Source organism: Ctenopharyngodon idella, chromosome 20 (assembly GCF_019924925.1).
Source record: "Ctenopharyngodon idella isolate HZGC_01 chromosome 20, HZGC01, whole genome shotgun sequence".
Lineage (NCBI taxonomy): Eukaryota > Metazoa > Chordata > Actinopteri > Cypriniformes > Xenocyprididae > Ctenopharyngodon > Ctenopharyngodon idella.
The window spans coordinates 32,373,496-32,393,062 of NC_067239.1; the positions used below are offsets into that span (position 1 = coordinate 32,373,496).

The following is a 19,567-nucleotide window of genomic DNA, read 5'->3' on the forward strand; positions in this document are numbered from 1 at the left end:
GCTAGCAGATTGTTCGCATGATGTAACACATTGCTAACATGTTTAACAAGTTGGTTGCATGATTAGCATGTTGCAAGTGGGATTTAGCACGATGCTAGTATGAGTTAGCAAGTTGATAGCACGATTTAGCATTTTGCTAATATGTTGCTGACATGATTTAACATGTTGCCACAAGATGTCTGCACCATATTGGGACACTGACAACTTCACTTTTCTACAATGGAAGAGAGTAGAGGTGCGTCGTCCATATTTTTTTTACAGTCTATGGTTTTAACACATTGTTGCATTCTTTAACATTTTGGTAGCATGATTTAACACATTGCTAGCATGTTTTAGCATGTAGGATGCTTAGCATGTTGCTAGCATGACTAGCATGTTGTTAGCATGATTAGCATATCGTTAGCATGACTAGCATGTTGTTAGCATGACTAGCATGTTGCTAACAGATTGCTAGCATGATTTAAAACATTACTAACATGATTAACAAATTGGTAGAAAAAAACCTAATGAAGATGTAAACTGAAATCCCCTCATTAATGATTGTTTTTATAACGTATAACTTCTGGAATCACAAAATGAATCATGGTTAATTAATTTACAGTTAATCTGCTGAATGCAAAATTCAAAATATGGAAAAACGTCTGTGAAAAATCAATACAGAAAAAAACCTTTCATATCAACACAGTACACTGAGACAGATTTGTCCAGATTACTCTCAGTTTCTGTTAATTAAAAAAGTTTTAAAACAAGCAGCTTTATCACAATTACAGCAGCAGTACTGATTACATCTTTTAATCTTGTGGTGGACAATGATAAACTAGATAAACTAATGATACTATTACTTATTTACCACAGCCAGTGTTTCCTCATATTCAGTGTCAGGTGAGTTAATCTTTGACTCCTACAAAGAAACTCTAAAATCATAAAAACCCATAAAATTCTTTAAGCTTAATTCTAACACTATTTTCAAGGGTCTTTGCCTTTTACAACATGTAAGTCTCAGGGGAAATATTATCAGTTATCACACATTTCTGATCGCAATCATCTCTGAGAGTAACGAGCAGCGAAGGACACGTGTGTCGCGTGTTCGTATGCGTGTGCATCTTTGCTTCAGAAGGCCGTCCTGCTGCTTGCCATTCAACGAGCACAAAACAAGTCCTGAATAATGCAGCAGACATTCTCACCTGACAGCAGGAGGAAGAGAGACTGGTTTATACTCTTCTGGGTCGCCTGATGCAGTCGTGGCGCCTTCATTATTGTTACACATTATGGAAAGAACTCAAAGTCATTCCATGTGATCGTGCAAAGAAAGAGGTCAGAAATGACGCAATCAATAAACATGATCAAAAAAATAATTTAACATTTTGATAACATTATTTAATACATTTCTAGCATGATTAACATGTTGCTATCATGATTTAACATGATGCTAGAATGAGTTAGCATGTTGTTAGCATGTTGGTCATGATTGTTGGATCATGTTGCTGACATGATTTAACATGGTGCTAATATGTTGTTGACATGATTGCTAGCACAGATTAACATGTTTGCTAACATGTTTCTAACATTATTTAACACATTGCTGGCATGATTTAATATGTTTTAAGAAGTTGCTAGCCTATTGCTATTGTGATTAACACTTTGTTAGCATGAATTTGCATGTTGCTAGCATGTTGCTAATGTCGTTGACATGATTTAACATGTTGCTAACATGATTTAATACATTGCTAACATGAATTAGCACATTGCTAACATGCTTATACCATTATTTAACACATTGCTACCATGTTTTAGCAAGTTGCTATTGCCTATTGCTAGTGTGATCATTACTTTGTTAGCATGATTTAACATGTTGCTATCATGATTAAACATGATGCTAGAATGAGTTAGCATGTTGCTAGCATGTTGGTCATATGTTGCTGACATGATTTAACATGGTGCTAACATGATTTAATACATTGCTAGCTTGATTTGGCATTTTGCTAGCATATTTAACACATTGTTAACATTTTTCTAGCATTATTTAGCACATTGCTGGCATGATTTAGCACATTTGCTAGCATGTTTTAACAAGTTGCTAGCCTATTGTTAGTGTGATTATCACTTTGTTAACATGAGTTATCACTTTGTTAGCATTATTAACATGTTGCTAACATGATTTAACATGTTGCTAATATGTTGTTGACATGATTGCTAGCATGGATTAACATGTCTGCTAACATGTTTCTAACATTATTTAACACATTGCTGACATGATTTAACATTTAAGAAGTTGCTAGCCTATTGCTATCTGATTAACACTTTGTTAGCATGAATTTGCATGTTGCTAGCATGAATAACATGTTGCTAATGTCGTTGACATGATTTAACATGTTGCTAACATGATTTAATACATTGCGAGCATGTATTATCACATTGCTAACATGTTTCTACCATTATTTAGCACATTGGTACAATGTTTTAGCAAGTTGCTAGCCTATTGCTAGTGTGATCATCACTTTGTTAGCATGAATTATCATGTTGCTAGCATGATTTAACATGTTGCTAATATGTTTTTGACATGATTTAACATGGTGCTAACATGATTTAATACATTGCTAGCTTCAATTGGTAAATTGATAACGTTTAACACCGCTAGCATGTTTCTAACATTATTTAACACATTGCTAGCATGTTTTAGCATGTTGCTAACCTGTTGCAGCAAGATTAAAACATTGTTAGCATGAATTAGCATGTTTTTAGCATGATTAGCATGTTACTAGCATGTTTTAGTATGTTGTCCTAGGATAGTCATTGACCTTTGCTAGTGATAAACAAGTTTTGACCCCCTCAATGAAAGTCTATGGGACTTTTTGTAGTTTTGATCGTCTGTTTAACGAAAATCTAAGATCAGTTAGAAAAGAAAAAGCATATTGAGTCAGAACAGTCTGAAGGTCTGATCCGAGTTTGATGGGTGTAGCTTGAAAGCTCTAGCCGCAGGTTCATACGCTGTCCTGCTGCTTGCGATTCAACGATCACAAAACAAGTCTTGAATATCACTGTCCGAAGCAAACAGAACCATAAAGATATACTTGTAGGCGTTCTTGTTTACACTGAGATTCGTAATGAGGGATACAATTAGTAACATTTTTTGTGCATACGGATATTTTAATAAATCATTAAATCATTCATTTCCCAAACTATCATTTAGGATCATTCTATGCACGTCTTTACAAGGACTGACTCGCACACCTTCAGCGACGGTGTTGATCTTCTTCGATGGGGCCGGCGGTGTGGGAGCTGATGGATCTCAGACGGCCCGTACTCTTTCTCCAGGAGATGAAGATGAGGAAATAATGAGAGCCAGTAGGGAAGTCAGAGGAGTAATGAATCTCTTCCTCTGCTCTCTCAGAGACAGTGGCGTCTGCCGGGCTTCATCACCCCGACAATTCATCTCTGCGGAAAACAAGCCGCTGTCCTGCGGCGATCGAGACCAAACTCAGACCACCACCAAAACAAGACAAAACAAACGGCCGGGACGAACGGCTCTACGTAATTGAGCGAATCAAGACATCCACTATCGAAAGCCGAGCTCAGGAAACCTAAAAAACACACAGTTCTGGAGAGACTCGATGATATTTTGGGTTTCTGCTCTGCTATTATTGGAGAACAGCAGAAGTTTATCTTTAGCTGCTTTCATTTATAGAATAATATCATTAATAAAACAGTCCAAGATGCAAGAAACCTTGGATAACATTATAAGTGACTTGCAGCCAAATGAAGGAAAACAATCAATGAGCCATTAAATATATGTGACGTGTGCCGGTCCTGTTTTTGAGAATTAGACAAACAATGAAACTGATTTACATAAATGGCCTCTATGATGCTCCCTTAAGTGCTTCATTTCTTTCACTTATCATTTGGGAATCATTCACTAATGACAATGTTTTTCATTTGTTTTTATTATTCATCTGCAGTTTAATTGCATTTTTTGAAAAATTGACAAGGCCATTTGAGTAATTAGGATTTATCATGACAAAACTGAGGCTTCAGGTCTGTTAAAGACAAAAATTACTCTATTTATTGCAGGTTCATATAACGAATGATGCATTAATGCACACTATTCCAAAGAAAACACAATGTACTCTTTAGACTCTTTAGCATTGGAGTAATGTGAATTTGAGGGGGGAATGTGACCCGGACATTCCTGGACAGTTTTCAAGAGAATCACCCACAAAGGCAATTAAAAAGACAATCCTTACCGAGGGTCACGGGACGCCGGGGGAATACGGCAGATAACAGAGCTGCTCTCTGAAAAATAACTGCAATAAAAATAGACAAGATGAACAGATGGGAACGGATTCATGTGAGAAGAGGTCTCGAATATGTCCTCTGTGAAAGAGACAAAATAAAAAGTTCATATTTTACAATGTCCTCTGTTTCTGTGTGTTTGGGAACGAGGCGCTGGGATGTTGTGACATTTACAGCTCCATCAGCGCTGAAGCTAGAAACATGCCATTTATAAACTTCCCCTTCACATGAGGTCAGAAAACAACATGAAATGACACTCACAACACAACTGACTTACAGCTCAATTTAACCCACTGAGAGAAGAGAGGAGGAGAGAAGAAAAGAGAAGAGATGAGAAGAGACAAGAAGATTCGAGAGGATATGAGAAAAGGTGAGACAAGAGAAGAGCTGAGACAAGAAAAGAGGAGATACAAGAAGATACAAGAAGATTCGAGAAGAGAAGATACAAGAAGATTTGAGAAAAGACAAGAAGAGATGAGACAAGAAGATACTAGAAGATATTAAAAGACAAGACAAGAGAAGAGACGAGACAAGAAGATATGAAAAGATATGAGAAAAGTTGAGAAGAGATGAGACAAGAAGATACTAGAAGAGACGAGAAGAGATGAGACAAGAGAAGAGACGGGAAGATTCAAGAAGAGACAAGAAGATACGAGAAAAGATGAGACAAGAGAAGAGATGGGAAGATACAAGAAGAGAAGATACAAGAAGATACAAGAAAAGATACGAAAAGAGACAAGACAAGAGAAGAGACGGGAAGATACAAGAAGAGAGGATACGAGAAGAGACAAGAAGATACGAGAAAAGACGAGAAGAGATGAGACAAGAAAAGAGACGGGAAGATACAAGAAGGGACAAAGAGGATACGAGAAAAGATATAAAAAGACACAAGACAAGAGAATAGATGAGAAGATACAAGAAAAGACAAGAGAAGAGACGAGGAGATATGAGAAAAGACGAGAAGATACAAGAAAAGACAAGAAGATATGAGAGGAGATGAGAAGATACAGGAAGAGACGAGACAAGAGAAGAGACAAGACGAGAAGATACGAGAAGAGACAAGAAGAGATGAGAAAATACAGGAAGAGACGAGACGAGAAGAGACGAGACGAGAAGAGACGAGAAGATACGAGAAGAAACAAGACAAGAGACGAGAAGAGACGAGAGGATACAAGAAGAGAAAAAAAGATATGAGAAAAGACGAGAAGAGACGAGACAAGAGAAAAGACAAGAAGATACGAGAAAAGAGAGGAGATGAGAAGATACGAGAAGAGAGGAAAAGATACAAGAAGAGACGAGACGATACGAGAAGAGACAAGAAGATACGAGAAGAGAGATAGATACAGGAAGATACAAGAAGAGACGAGAAGATACAAGAAAAGACAAGAAGATACGAGAAGAGACAAGAAGATACGATAAAAGACAAGAAGAGATGAGAAAATACAGGAAGAGACGAGACAAGACAAGAGACGAGAAGAGACGAGAGGATGCAAGAAGAGAAAAGAAGATATGAGAAAAGACAAGAAGAGACAAGACAAGAGAAAAGACAAGAAGATACGAGAAAAGACGAGACAAGAGACGAGATGAGAAGATACAAGAAGAGAGGAAAACATACAAGAAGAGACGAGACAATACGAGAAGAGACAAGAAGATACGAGAAGAGAGATAGATACAGGAAGATACAAGAAGAGATGAGAAGAGACGAGAAGATACAAGAAAAGACAAGAAACAAGAAGATATGAGAAAAGACGAGAAGATACGAAAAGAGACAAGACATGAGATGAGAAGAGATAAGAAGAGAGGAGAAGATACAAAAAGAGACGAGAAGATATGAGACAAGAAGATGAGAAGATACGAGAACAGAAGAACGAAGATTATTCCCACACAGAAAAAAATATCAGATGAACAATGAACAGTGTCTTTGTACGAGTCGATAATGCTGAAAACTGCAGCACAGCTCTAATGTCAGAGGTGGAGAAAGTGGTTATACTTTCCGATTATGATATACAACGTGACATACACATTATATAAATATAAAATATTCCATTTAAAATAGTAAGTCAAGTCAATTTGATGTCAGGTAATGGAGGTGAAAGGCACAAAACTACATATGACAATGATAACGTGATGAAAAAGTGTTTGAAGAAACGCAGCCGAGAGCCTGATGGGACAGTCTTTCTGTTATTCTCATTAACTGCAGTGAGTGTCTGCTAGTGGTCACCAGAGCTGATGAAGATTGGAAAACCAACAGAGCAAAGCATCCTGGGAAATCACCTCCAAATTCCCTCTAATAACCGATCCATAAGCCACCCGCCGGTCTTCAGGACAGGTCCGGCAGGGCTAGACGGGTATCAGAGGGACCGTGATTGCTTTCTGTGGCGCAAATGGCTCACCGGTGAAACGGATTGGGGTTTATTGCAGAATCTCATCCTGATTTCTGAGAATAATGATCTGCCTGAAATATTACAGAATTTAAACTGAATTCACATGGAATTTCCATTATTATAATTAGCCTCAAAAGTCACATGACAATTAATTAATGAGAAATTATTATAACATTTAAATGTTCAAATGTTTTGAATCCATTGATTTCAACAGGGATGCATAAATAATAAGTGATAATCATATAATAAATAATAATAATTTAATTGAAAATTGAGAAATAAAGCCAACTTTAAAACTCACTAAGAGTCATTTGTGCTCGTCCCCTGTAACGGCAGCTCGTGTCGTTTCTCTCGTTTTAATCCGAAGCGTTTCTCTTCAGCAAACCTCTGGTTTAATGGAACTGTCCATCTCGACGGCACACGGGTACATTTACAGAGACGGGCGATGGGTGACGCGCTGACAAAGACGAAAGCAGCCCGACACAATTTTTCATGTTTCAGCGCTGAAGGTGTTTAGAGCCTCTGCGTCCAAAGCAGCAATTTCAATGCTAAATAACAATCAAGGCTACAGTGCGCTAAAAATACCGGCGCTGGCAGCGGCCCATCAATTACGCTCGGCCCCCGGGGACAGCTTTAACATTTCTCCAGAGGAACGGCACCTTTCAGCAAGATTCTCCAGCTAATGAAAAACACATAGCGAAGGTACGGTAAGGCCGGAGAAAAGGGCGCATGTTTAAAACAGCAGCAGGAGGAACCAGTGACATTCAGACTTTACTTTACATTTCATATTCCTGAAACAGCATTTATACAGCCCTGATTTACATCAGTCTGAAACATGTGAGAAACCAGCCAGTCTCAAATCCGTTCCATGACATTTTATGCATTATCACACTCTCTTTTCAACATGAAACAATGTTTACAAATCATTTCTGATTTCATGATCTGACATGGTAACCAAACAGTTTGAGTCATAGCATCATGGACATAATATTATAGTTTTTGTCAATATTTTACGAGAAGAGACAAGAAGATATGAGAAGAGACGAGATAAGAAGAGACGAGAAGGGATGTAAAGAGATGAGAAAACATAAGAAGATATGAGACGAAAAGATATGAGAAGATACGAGAAGAGATGAGACGAGATGAGAAGATACAAGAAGAGAAAAGAGAAGATATAAGAACAGAAGATATGAGAAGATACAAGAAAAGAAGATACGAGAAGAAAAGAGAGAAGATACAAGAAGAGAAAAATAATATGAGAAGAGACGAGAAGAGAAGAGAAGATATGAGAAGATATGAGACAAGAACATACGAGAAGAGACAAGATGAGCTGGTACAAGAAGAGGAGATATGAGAAGATAGGAGACTAGAAAAAACAAGACAAGAAGATACAAGAAGAGAAGATATGAGAAGAGACAAGACGAGAAGATATGAGAAGATATGAGACGAGAAGAGAGGAGAAGATACAAGAAGAGAAGAGATGATACAAGAAGATACGAGAAGATACGAGAAGAAAAGGTATGAGGCAAGATGAGATGATATGAGAAGATACAAGAAGAGAAGATATGAGAAGAGACGAGACGAGATAATACAAGAGATGAGACGAGATGAGAGAAGAGATGAGAATAGAAGATATGAGAAGATACGAGACGAGAAGAGACATGAAGAGAAGATATGAGAAGAGAAGATATCTGAGCAAAGAAGATATGAGATGATACGAGAAGAGAAGATATGAGACGAGATGAGATGATATGAGAAGATACAAGAAGAGAAGATATGAGAAGAGACAAGACGAGATGAGATAATACAAGAAGAGATGAGAAGAGAAGATATGAGACGATACGAGACGAGAAGAGACATGAAGAGAAGATACAAGAAGAGAAGGTGAGAAGATACAAGATAATTCCCACACAGGAAAAATATCAGATGAACAATATCTTTGTACAAGTCAATAATGCTGAAAACTGCAGCACAGCTCTAATGTCAGAGGTGGAGAAATTGGTTATACTTTGCAATTATGCTATATAATATGATATACACATTATATAAATATTTAATTTTTTATAAAATATTCCATAAAATAGTCCATTTTGATATCAGGTGATGGAGGTGAAGGAGGCTTTCAATTACATTTTATTTTTATATTTCTGTCTTGTTTTCCACTACAAATATATATATGTAATATTCCTAAATGAACATACATTCACTTAAGATATAAAGTCTTGTTTTCTGGAAAAAAAGGGGGGAAAAAATCTTCAAAATGAAATATTTCACAGCCCTAGTTACCATGATGTAAAACTACTAGTCATACGGCAACTCTAACCAGAGCAGTTCCTTCATTACTGAAGGTCTCAGATTCTGGTCAGGTCTATCAAACAACTTGAGGAAATCTTCTTCTCTTCTCTTTTCTCTCTACAGACTCCAGTTCAGAGTGCAAACACAATCCCAGCATTCTGCTCCACATCTTTCCAAGTCTACCTGGACTTGTGAAATGGAAACAGTGGGTAAGTGAAGACGGACGGCCTTGGAGACAAACCGCTTACAAAAATTGCTATCAAACGCTCCAGCTGGACTCTGAATACTGGATGTGGGTCTTTTGGGTTTGGATGATGTTCTGTTCTGGATCACTACCGCACTGGAGAATCTGGGACACTCGGTTGAACCTCATTAACATGCCTGGATCACATTCACAGCAAAATCATATGAAAAAAAAAAAAATAGAAATTATATTTTGTATAAAGTAAATGTCTATTGTACACTCTTAGGTAAGGAAATTAGGGAAGTTGCATGTAATTGTCCTTTGATTTTTGGGTGAAATATGACCAGGACCAGAAAATATGATGTTCTGTAGAGGTTTCTATGTAAAGAGGGGCTTTATATGGTCTTCAAGGTTTCTATATCAAAGAACATAAGAAATATTCCTAAAAGAGCTACACATACTGTCAGTGATGTGGCTTGCTGCTTTTTGGGAAACACTGGTTTGAATCTGGTGTGTGTTTTTGATCCTAGTCCTTCTTTTCTCTGCCTAATAATGTCTCCTCTCTATCATCACTATTGATAAAAAATCCCTTCAACTTTAACTTTCAACTGCTCTTAATCATTACCAAGATCTTATATGGAGTATGTTTTACAAGAAAATACTATTTCAGTCTATGTCAAAATTTTATGTTTATTTCAATTTGTTGCTTGATGATTCTGTGTCATTATTTATGATATTTACTAGCAATTTCTGAGTGAAAACTGTTTCAACACCATTTTGTTTTTTTTGTTTTTTTGGCTTTCATTCACATTCGTTTTTCTTCTTCTTTCGGTTAACAAGAGTTCTTTCAGTCTAGATGAAAACACAAAGACTAAAGTGCCGTCCACAGCAATATAGCAACAATCCACACAAAGACAGAACTCACAGAAAAGAGAAATCAGCAGTGAAATCTCTTTAATATCTCAAGTGTTTCTCATACACAGCAATGACACTAAAGGAAAAAAACTTGTTTCACCAAAGAAAAAGTGCCCAATAATCTCAGCAATGACTCAAACTGTGCTCAGATCTGCAAAAATTTGCAAATCAGCAGTCAGAGATCTCAGTATGAATTTAAACGTTTGATCTGAAAGCTCTAGACTCTTACAGGATGACGACTAGTGACTCATTTGCATTCATTTGCATATCCCAGCTAACAGGGAATGTTCTCAGAACCTTGGCTAATATTCTGGCAAGCTCCTCTCAAACAAACATTCTTCAGTAACGTTAATAGAACGTTTGTTCAAGTTATCTGGCCTTTAATAATGTTCTCAAGACATTAGCACAAAAACATTATTCATATATCGTTCATGGAACGTTTTTTCGGAATATTTTTTTCGGAGAACATTCAAAAGTAACGTTCCCATAATGTTTGCAAAATGGAATGTTCCCTTAACGTTTGCATAGCCAAAAAATAAAAAATAAAAATGTTTTTTTTTTATACATTTAAAACCTGGATGTGTTGAACTTTCAGAAATAGCTTAATTGGAAGATTAGCGAAATGTTCTTAGAACATAGATTTGTTAGCCGGGATTTCTCCGCAGGACATTTAGAAGAAACATCTGAGATGAACTCACAGTAGACGTCCACCCTGATGGACTTGATGGCCGGTGAACCCAGTCCGTTCTCGGCCTTGCAGTAATACCGTCCACCCTGATGTCTCTGGATCTTCGCGATGTGAAGGGTTTCATTGAATACGCTGGAGTCCTGGAACCGGTCCGAAACGCTGCCTGCAGTCTTGGTCCATCGAATCTACATGAGAAAGAAAAACAACTTAAATCTCTAATCGCACCATTTCACCCGTTACTCACCATTCAAAACTTCAACACAAGTATGATACACTTAGCAAACACCACAGATTAAGTTTTTTACTGGTCAATTTAGAGATTTTGCTCTGTTCTGCTTCCATAATATGTCTTCTTTTAGACTAAAGGAAAGAAATCATTTAAATACACATTTAAGAGTTTATTTTATTGCACTTTATCTATTTGCGCCTGTACATTTCAATTACAGTTCATATCCTTAAAAGTTTTTATCTCCACTTCAGCAGCACTTACATGCACCAAAATTTACAGTTTTATTCCTATCTATATTCTGAAGGTTTTTACTGAGGGGTTTGTTTATATATCATTCTCCTGATATTTATTTAACACTTTATTCCTAAAAACTTTTTTTTTTTTTTCTGGCTGTTGACAGTATTTTCTGAATTATGAAGTGATAAAAAGAGATTTCCAAAACCCCCAAAACTCTAATATGCCAACAAAATCATACAGGAATTATGAATCTGGCTTTATCAAATGTTCAGATTTATTTTCTGGAAATTAGTGCATATTTAATTAGATAGTGCCTCGTTTGCATATATACACATAACGTCATAAAACCTGTAATACAAAACAATTGTCTTAATGCACTGTGATAAGGTGATATCTACAGGCATTAGCTAACATTTTTTACCCTATTTACCTGTGGTTTCTTGCCTTAAAAGATTTTGGACCCTCATAATAAATGCAAATGTAGCAGAAATAATTGACTATAAACCACACACACTCGACGTACTGCATCAAAACTCTGCTAGTCAAAGCTTGTTTGTCAGAAGAAATCTGGAACGCAGGTCTGAAATAAACACGAATGTACAAACTGATGCACCAATAAACACTGAGAATGAAACTTCAATGACCCGACCTTGAAAGCAATGAATCATGCTGTGAATTATACTAGCTGTTTACACTTTAGATGCTTTTTGCTTTAGTCACAAGGGTTTTTAACAATTTTCAACTCCTTTAGCAGTCGAAAACCCAATAAATTTCACAAGCAGAGATGAGATATGTGAGAAACTTAATAACTGAATATCCTAAAAACCATTTGGTTCCAGGATGTTTGTTTTTGGAAAATGCAATAGTTCTCGAGCCTCAAATCAACTCACATTTCTGACATTCCCTTGTGAAAATGAAGCACACTTTAGCATAGTTTTAAAAAGAGGTCTTATTGAGGAATAACATACTTTAAAACATTTTACTTAAGTCTGAACTAAATGTAATGTTTTCAGACACTTAACTGCATGTGATTTACAATTAAATGAAATATATTATAATTTAAATTTACATTAAATGCAATATAAGAGTGTTTTTGACCACTTAAGTAGGACTTAAGTACATCTTTAATTTCATAATTACTTATACTGTTTTTGAAATATAGTTAGAGTGCCAAATGTACAGACAAACATGGTAAACTAAAATATACTTTAATGACATTTCTATTGGAACTTGTATTTAAATATATTTGGAATGATGAAGTTGCAACTTAGTAAATTTTTAATATATTAACTTTAAATGTAATATCAAATAACACACTACAGTTAAAATTACAATCAACATGTGCTTTAGTACGTCAACACGTCAAAGTATACTTTAAAGCATGACAAAGATTATTAAAACATTAAAATACTTTAAAGTAAAACTTAATTTGAAATTATTGCAAAGTGCATTTTTTAAAAGTGTACTTTCAAGAAACTTAAGTGGCCTTTTATTTCGTTATTATGATATTATCTGCAAGTACAGTTTTTAAAACTAGACCTTTAAGATTTAAAGTGCACTACAAGTGCACACTTCTTTTCCACAAGGGTTTTGCTCCGTTTAAGTCGCATCTTCCCGCTGTGTGTGTGAGGATGTTGTGTGGCACTATATGTCACAGTCACTCGTTTGTCAAACAAATGCCAGCGTGAGTCCTCCGGGAGCCCCTCCTCGCCATTTTCGTCTTGACAATGCCAATGTCAATTTAGCTATGCTAAGACGTTGTGTATTCTGCGGAGTCGAGAGGAGTGACAAGGTGAACCACATGCTGCCATTCGCTTTATTCCAGCATCATGTCCCAGACGAAACGGAGATTAACTGTCGTGTTCCTGTAGGAGCAAGGGGAGGATCGTATGGGGATTGAACGTCCCAGTCATGGGATCTTGGGAAAGTCGTGACATGTAGAAGGAGGGCCTGTTTTTGTCAGTCTGTGCGCTTCAGGATGCCCAACACATTACTCCTATAAATTTAACCTCTTGTTTATAGACAGTTCAAGATCAATAATCATACAAACAAAGCATTGATGCATTAACATTTATCACAATTCATAACTCAAGTATCAGGTATCTTTTTTTAATAAAATCAATAACTGGTTTTGGTTTAAACAGAAGATAAAAGGTTGTGGGCGCAATAAGATCGTGTTAATGTGAACTCTTACACAATATTTCAGACTGTTTTAGCCTTGAGCCAAATCATAAATACTGGATTTATGATTTATGAGAATGAGGTTTGCAGCAAATGTTGTTCTTTTGAACTTCATATTCATCTAAATGTTTCTTGATCATCAAATCATCATATCAGAATGATTTCTGAAGGATCATGTGACACTGAAGACTGGAGTAATGATGCTGAAAATTCAGCTTTGATCACAGGAATAAATTACACTTTACTATATATTCACATAGAAAACAGCTGATTTACATTGGAATAATATACTGTAAACATTAAAAAACTTTCCAACCCCAAACTTTTTACTAGTTATTATTATATGTATCTTTTAGTGATTACATTAGCAAATCCACCACACAAAGTCATCTCAAACAGGAATGCTGAACTTCACAAACAAGTCCATAATGATAATAAAAAACTCTTCAAACACATGGACCGCTCCATGTGATCTCTGAAGACACGTGAGTGAAGTATTTGAGTATTTAACACACAACATCATGTTTCTGTGTGAAAGCCAGAGCCTGAGAGGACAGACAGACTCGAAATCCTCACTGTCGGCGCTTTGTGATTAATCTGACAGTCATTTCAAACTGAGGTGTTGTTATGAATATGAATCGAGTCGGTCTGGATCTCTGTGAGAAGATTCAACAAAGACGAGCTCTCTGCCGGAAACCCAGACGCAGAAACGGCAACAAAATAAAGCCCTGAAATTTACAGGTGCTTGTCAAAAGTGCTGAGAGAAAAAGAATAAGGCTTTAAACACTGAAATGATTCAAGATGAGTCTGAGGACAGACAAGGTGGTTAAAGAGGACCTATTACAGATGTTGTTTTTGTGCTCTACTAGAACAGGTTGATTATTTTCCTCATATTCTCCATTGTTCAGCTCCTCTCTTCCCAGTCTGTCAGTAACGCTCTGTTTAGTTCCTGTCTCTATGAAGCCCCTCCTTCTGAAAAGCACAATGTGCTCTGATTGGTCGGCTGGAGCAGTGTGTTGTGATTGGTGTTTGGGAAATGTCCCGCCCCTTACCATAACCGCCAGTTTCAACACACTACTAACTAACTCAACCAGGCCCCGCCCCTTTATTCTGCGTATGAATTATTTAAATGAGGAATATTGTGAAGAAAACTCAAGATGGAGGCGTTTCAGAAACACTGACACTGATATAGAGAATAATAATAAGCTTTTTCATGCTCAAACAAAGACAGATTAACATGAATGAAAAGCAGAAAAGGTGCTGTTTAAGAAATAAATCAACCCGTGAGACCATTTCAGTGAGTTTCTGTTGATTTTAAGGAAATCTAGTATTAATATCCTCGTGTCATGTTGGCATTAGTGCTTATAATCCTCCATTTGTCGCTCGTCTCTTGGATTACGCCACCAGTCGAGTGAACGTCCCTCTGGACAGAAGATCTCGTTTACCCGCCGTAATGCCATCAGACGCACATTTGGCATACAGACGCCAGTTTTTCACTGCAAAAATGCTGGTCTTCCTCAGTGTTTCTGTCTTGTTTTCCAGCACAAATATGTAAACATTCTGAAATCAAGATACTGGAGAAGCAAAATGACTGAAGATATTAAGTCTTGTTTTCTAAAAATGCATTAAAATGAAGTGAGTTTGTCTTCGCTTCGCAGATGTTTTCTTATCCAGAGCGATTCATAGCACAGTTTTAATCCTGAGCTTCTCCATTCATGAATCTTCACTTCTACTTGCACTATCTGTGGAAATCTTTCAGTTGTCTTGTTTTAAAATGTCTCCAAACATGGTTTGACTCGGTGTGTGATCTGAGACTGTGAATAACAAACTGTCACGTTTTCCTTTCAGGAGCAACAATTAGTATCAACTCATCAAGTCTGCGAAAGTCTCATAATAATAAAGGAATAATTCACCCAGATGTGATCATTCTGTCATCATTTACTCATCCATTTCACATCACTGACGTTCAGATCGGGATAAACGTGACGAGTCATATTTAAAATGAATGTTTAGGTGTTAATATCACACATTCTCATGTCCTTCATTTTAGTCAAGTACTTAAAGTTAGTAGTGTGTTGAAACTGTTATGGTAAGGGGCAGGACATTTCCCAAACACCAATCACAACACACCGCTCCAGCCAACCAATCAGAGCACATTGTGCTTTTCAGAAGGAGGGGCTTCATAGAGACAGGAACTAAACAGAGCGTTACTGACAGACTGGGAAGAGAGGAGCTGAACAATGGAGAATATGAGGAAAATAATCAACATTCAAGCAGGAAAACCTGCTCTAGTAGAGCACAAAAACAACATCAAGACACTGCAGGGAGAGCGATATTAATGAGATGTTAAGACTCACTGCACTCCACAATAATGGCCTCAATAATTGTTATCTGTTTTCAGGTGCTTCATCTAGTTTAATAAATCAAAAGTTTCTCTCAGCAGAATAAAGGGAAAATCAGTGCTCTTCTGATGCAAATGTCTCATTTTGGTCTCTAAGAATCTCCCGCAGTTTGGAACGGCGTTGCCGGATCCAGAACATCAAGTTCAAAACCTGCCCGTGGCTGGACCGGAGCAGACATCTTAATGACTTGATTTCAAAGGAGACACAAAGAATCTTTGATCTCCCGTTTTAAAATTTTAATTAAGTGTGGAGAAGCGTCGGAGTGTCACACGTGTGAGATGAATTGTGGCCGGTGTGTCTCACTAACTCAACGGGCTTCACCTTTCCAACTGAAATATATAGGGATCAATACCTGCTATGTGTGACCGTACCGCGCTGGAGTGGACAAATTAATGGGCTGTATATTGATCAAAGGGGAATTAAATATTAATTAGGGTGAATGGGCAGAGTCAATCCCCAAGACACCGACAAATCGCATTTCATTTATCCAATCCAGCAAACTGAGCTCGATGCAAAACAACCTCCGGTTTGAGGCTGCAGATGATTTTTTTTTCTTCTCTCTGCCGCTTCTAAATAAAGCACAACGTAAATAAATATTTGAGGAAGAAGGATTTCTTTAAAAGATCAAGCCGGAGAAATGGCCCAGATGGGACGACTGCTGCATTCACCACAGAAATTACCATAATTACTGTACAAAATGGTAACATTCACATCTTTTCTATAAATCGACTTTTACCAGTTGACTGTTGCAATGTTATGAAATAAAAAACAAACAAAATGGCAGTGACAGATCTCTGACCTCTACATATTTCTGCTTGATATTTTCTATATTTTAGTATAAATAACTTGATCTTTAATTGTAAGAGTCAGAGAGAGAGAGAGAGAGAGAGAGAGAGAGGGTGATTAGATAGATAGATAACATAACATGCATAAAAAATAAGCAAATGAATAAATACATTCAGACAAAGAATAAATAAAAATAAAAAAATAAATGTATTGCATTACATAAAAATACAAAAATAAAAAACATAATACCTACATATATACTTACAAAAAATAAATAAAAATAAGTAAAAATGCATTATATTACATACAATAAAATAAATAAATAGATATAAAAAATAAAAATATGTACATACAGTAAATAAATAACAAATAAAAATAAACAATCAAATAAATAAATGCATACATCTATACATATATACAGTAAATAAATAAATGGGTCATTGACGAATAAGGTTTTTAAAAGTGTAAAAAAAAACATGAAGTTTTATTAAGTGTTAACAATGAGATCATGTGGTTTTTATAATCAATTAACACTGCTTTTGTCATTTTTTACAAGATGGACAAAATTTGTCACCAAAAAAGTAATTTGGTTTAACCAAAATTTCGGTTTTACCGAATGACAATATTTTCAAACGATGCTAACAGGCTGATATCTATCTAGCTAGCAAAAGGACAATCAAATATTTTATATTAAGTACAAGTTTTCAAAATATCCATGTTTTATAGCGGTTGTACCGAATGACCTGATGTTTCAGGACATGCGTATGATCAAGTAAAAACATGAATTTATCAAATAGTTAAGAGAGAGTTAGTTACTTTGCTTCATGACCATGTGGTCCTTTGCAGGTGTCTGAATGATGTCACATCCTGTCACATGATATTGACCGCATGACTTGATCCAAAATGGTCCCTTTATATTGGTTACTCCGAATGACATCAATGAAATTCATTTTTCCGGACATTCTTTCTCATAACAAAGCAGCGACTTCTACACATAATTTTAATATCATTTTGCACTATGTTGATATATGATGTTATAAAATCATGCCAGAATAAAAATATATACATTTATTACATTTTTAGATATTTTAATCACAAATGAAATGGCTGTATTGGCCTTTGGACGGTTAAACCGAATTACCTTTTGACACTTCAAAGTCTTTAAAATACCTTTATATGTAGCAAAATATAATTAAAACCTTCTGTATTCAATAAAAGAGATCTAGTTTTACTATCTTACATACTTTGGATATCATATCTTTGTTTCTTCTTCTTCTTATTATTATTAAGGCCTTTGGACAAAAAAATGACCCATCACGTCATTGACCCAAATACATGCAATAAATTAATAAATATAAAAAACAAAAATTACATATATACATACAATAAGTAAATAAATAAATATAATTAAAAGTGGCCATCAGGGAATAAAATGCAGTAAGATTTGACCTCTTAAACTCTTTTCATGTGAAGAGCAGCAGTCCAGCATGAAAAGCTCTCGATATCAAAACACACAGTCTGTGACGCACATCTCTATCTCATCCTGATACTGTCACACACACATCTAACCGGCTACTGTCCAGAATTCACACCCACCAAAGCCAATCTCATCTTGCTTTTGGCGCTTGCTGAGTGATAAATAAAGCTGGTTTGTTGGCTGGCAGCGTTTTAGGAATTGCAACATAACAGAGTTTGCATGTCTAAATACTGAATGAGCAGCTGAATCACAACGACTTTCAGTGATTTTATCATGCAGCATTTCACCAAGAGACTGATTATGATGATTCCAACAACATGATGAGGAAAAACACCATGTTTTTATAAGATAATAAGAAATATATTATTAGAAATATATAATTCAAGGGCCCAAAATGGCAGTTGGAATTCGCCCTTGAGCCTGGTTGAGTTAGTTAGAAACTGACGGTAACAAAGGAGCTGAACAATGGAGAATATGAGGAAAATAATCAACATTCAAGCAGGAAAACCTGCTCTAGTAGAGCACAAAAACAACATCAAGGGCTATATTAGGTCCTCTTTAAAATAACTGCATGTATATCAGTTGTAATCAGTGTAAAAAGTCTTATTCTGTATCTAATCTTGAGTCAGCAACATCAAGTGTCTTCGCCGTCCAACATCGTATCATATCTGTCAACTGAGCCAAAAAAAAAAAAAGCGGCTTCCGCTCGAAATGGATTTACTGTGGGTTAGCAGTGTTTATCCGGTTCGTTGTGCGGTCATATTCAGCTGGGAAATATGTGAGGAGCAAACCCACCGCAGACGAATGGATTACAGCGAGCGCCTGAGACCAGACAAACAGCCGCTCAATTAATAAATAAGACATTAATAAATACGTCTGACACCATCATATTCCCTCAGGAGATTCAACTTTAATCACGTTTAGAGTTCGATTTCAGTGATCCGTGATGATCAGCGAATCATTTCAGTCATGATTAATCATCTGATAAAAACTAATTCCAGCCTGAATCGAAAAAAATATATACAAATTTTACACTCTGTCAATCATCTGCAAAGTTTTACAGTATAAAAACTATAAAGTAGTTCTGAAATCGCACTCTTTAATTATGTAAAACAATTAATGAGATCTATTTTGCTTCAATAACATGTAAACAAAAGTGAAGAGGTTTGCTGGTGTCTACTGTAATTGAGTGGAGATAATCTCATGTAATGCCTCAAATGAACACTTTATCATAAATGAAAAGCATCTGAAGAAGGATGGAAGCTGTTCTCATGAAGAACTACAGAGTCTGTCAGTACAGATGGTGTTGATTGTGTGTTCTGGCTGTGGTTGGTCAGTTGTGGTCAGCGGTCTCACCTGTGGTCGTGGGTGTCCGGTGACCAGGCAGGTGAGCTCGAGCGTCTCTCCCTCTCGGATGGTGTAAACCCTCTCAGAGTAACGCTCCTCCTCCACGTTACACGCGTGACCCGAGTGCACGATACGGACAGTAGGAGGCGCTG

At 36.4% G+C, this 19,567-nt stretch overlaps 1 protein-coding gene across 4 annotated transcripts in view; it reads right to left on the reverse strand.

The window, feature by feature from the left end:
- The window catches only part of LOC127501915 (MAM domain-containing glycosylphosphatidylinositol anchor protein 2-like), a 157,920-nt gene that overhangs the window by 94,697 nt on the left and 43,656 nt on the right, over positions 1-19,567 (reverse strand). For all 4 annotated transcript variants that reach the window (XM_051874239.1, XM_051874235.1, XM_051874236.1 and 1 more), the window contains exons 2-3: positions 19,425-19,564; positions 10,767-10,941 (exon numbers count right to left, since the gene is read on the reverse strand). In XM_051874239.1, coding sequence (XP_051730199.1) covers positions 10,767-10,941; positions 19,425-19,564 — 315 coding nt within the window. The remainder of the gene's footprint in view (positions 1-10,766; positions 10,942-19,424; positions 19,565-19,567) is intronic.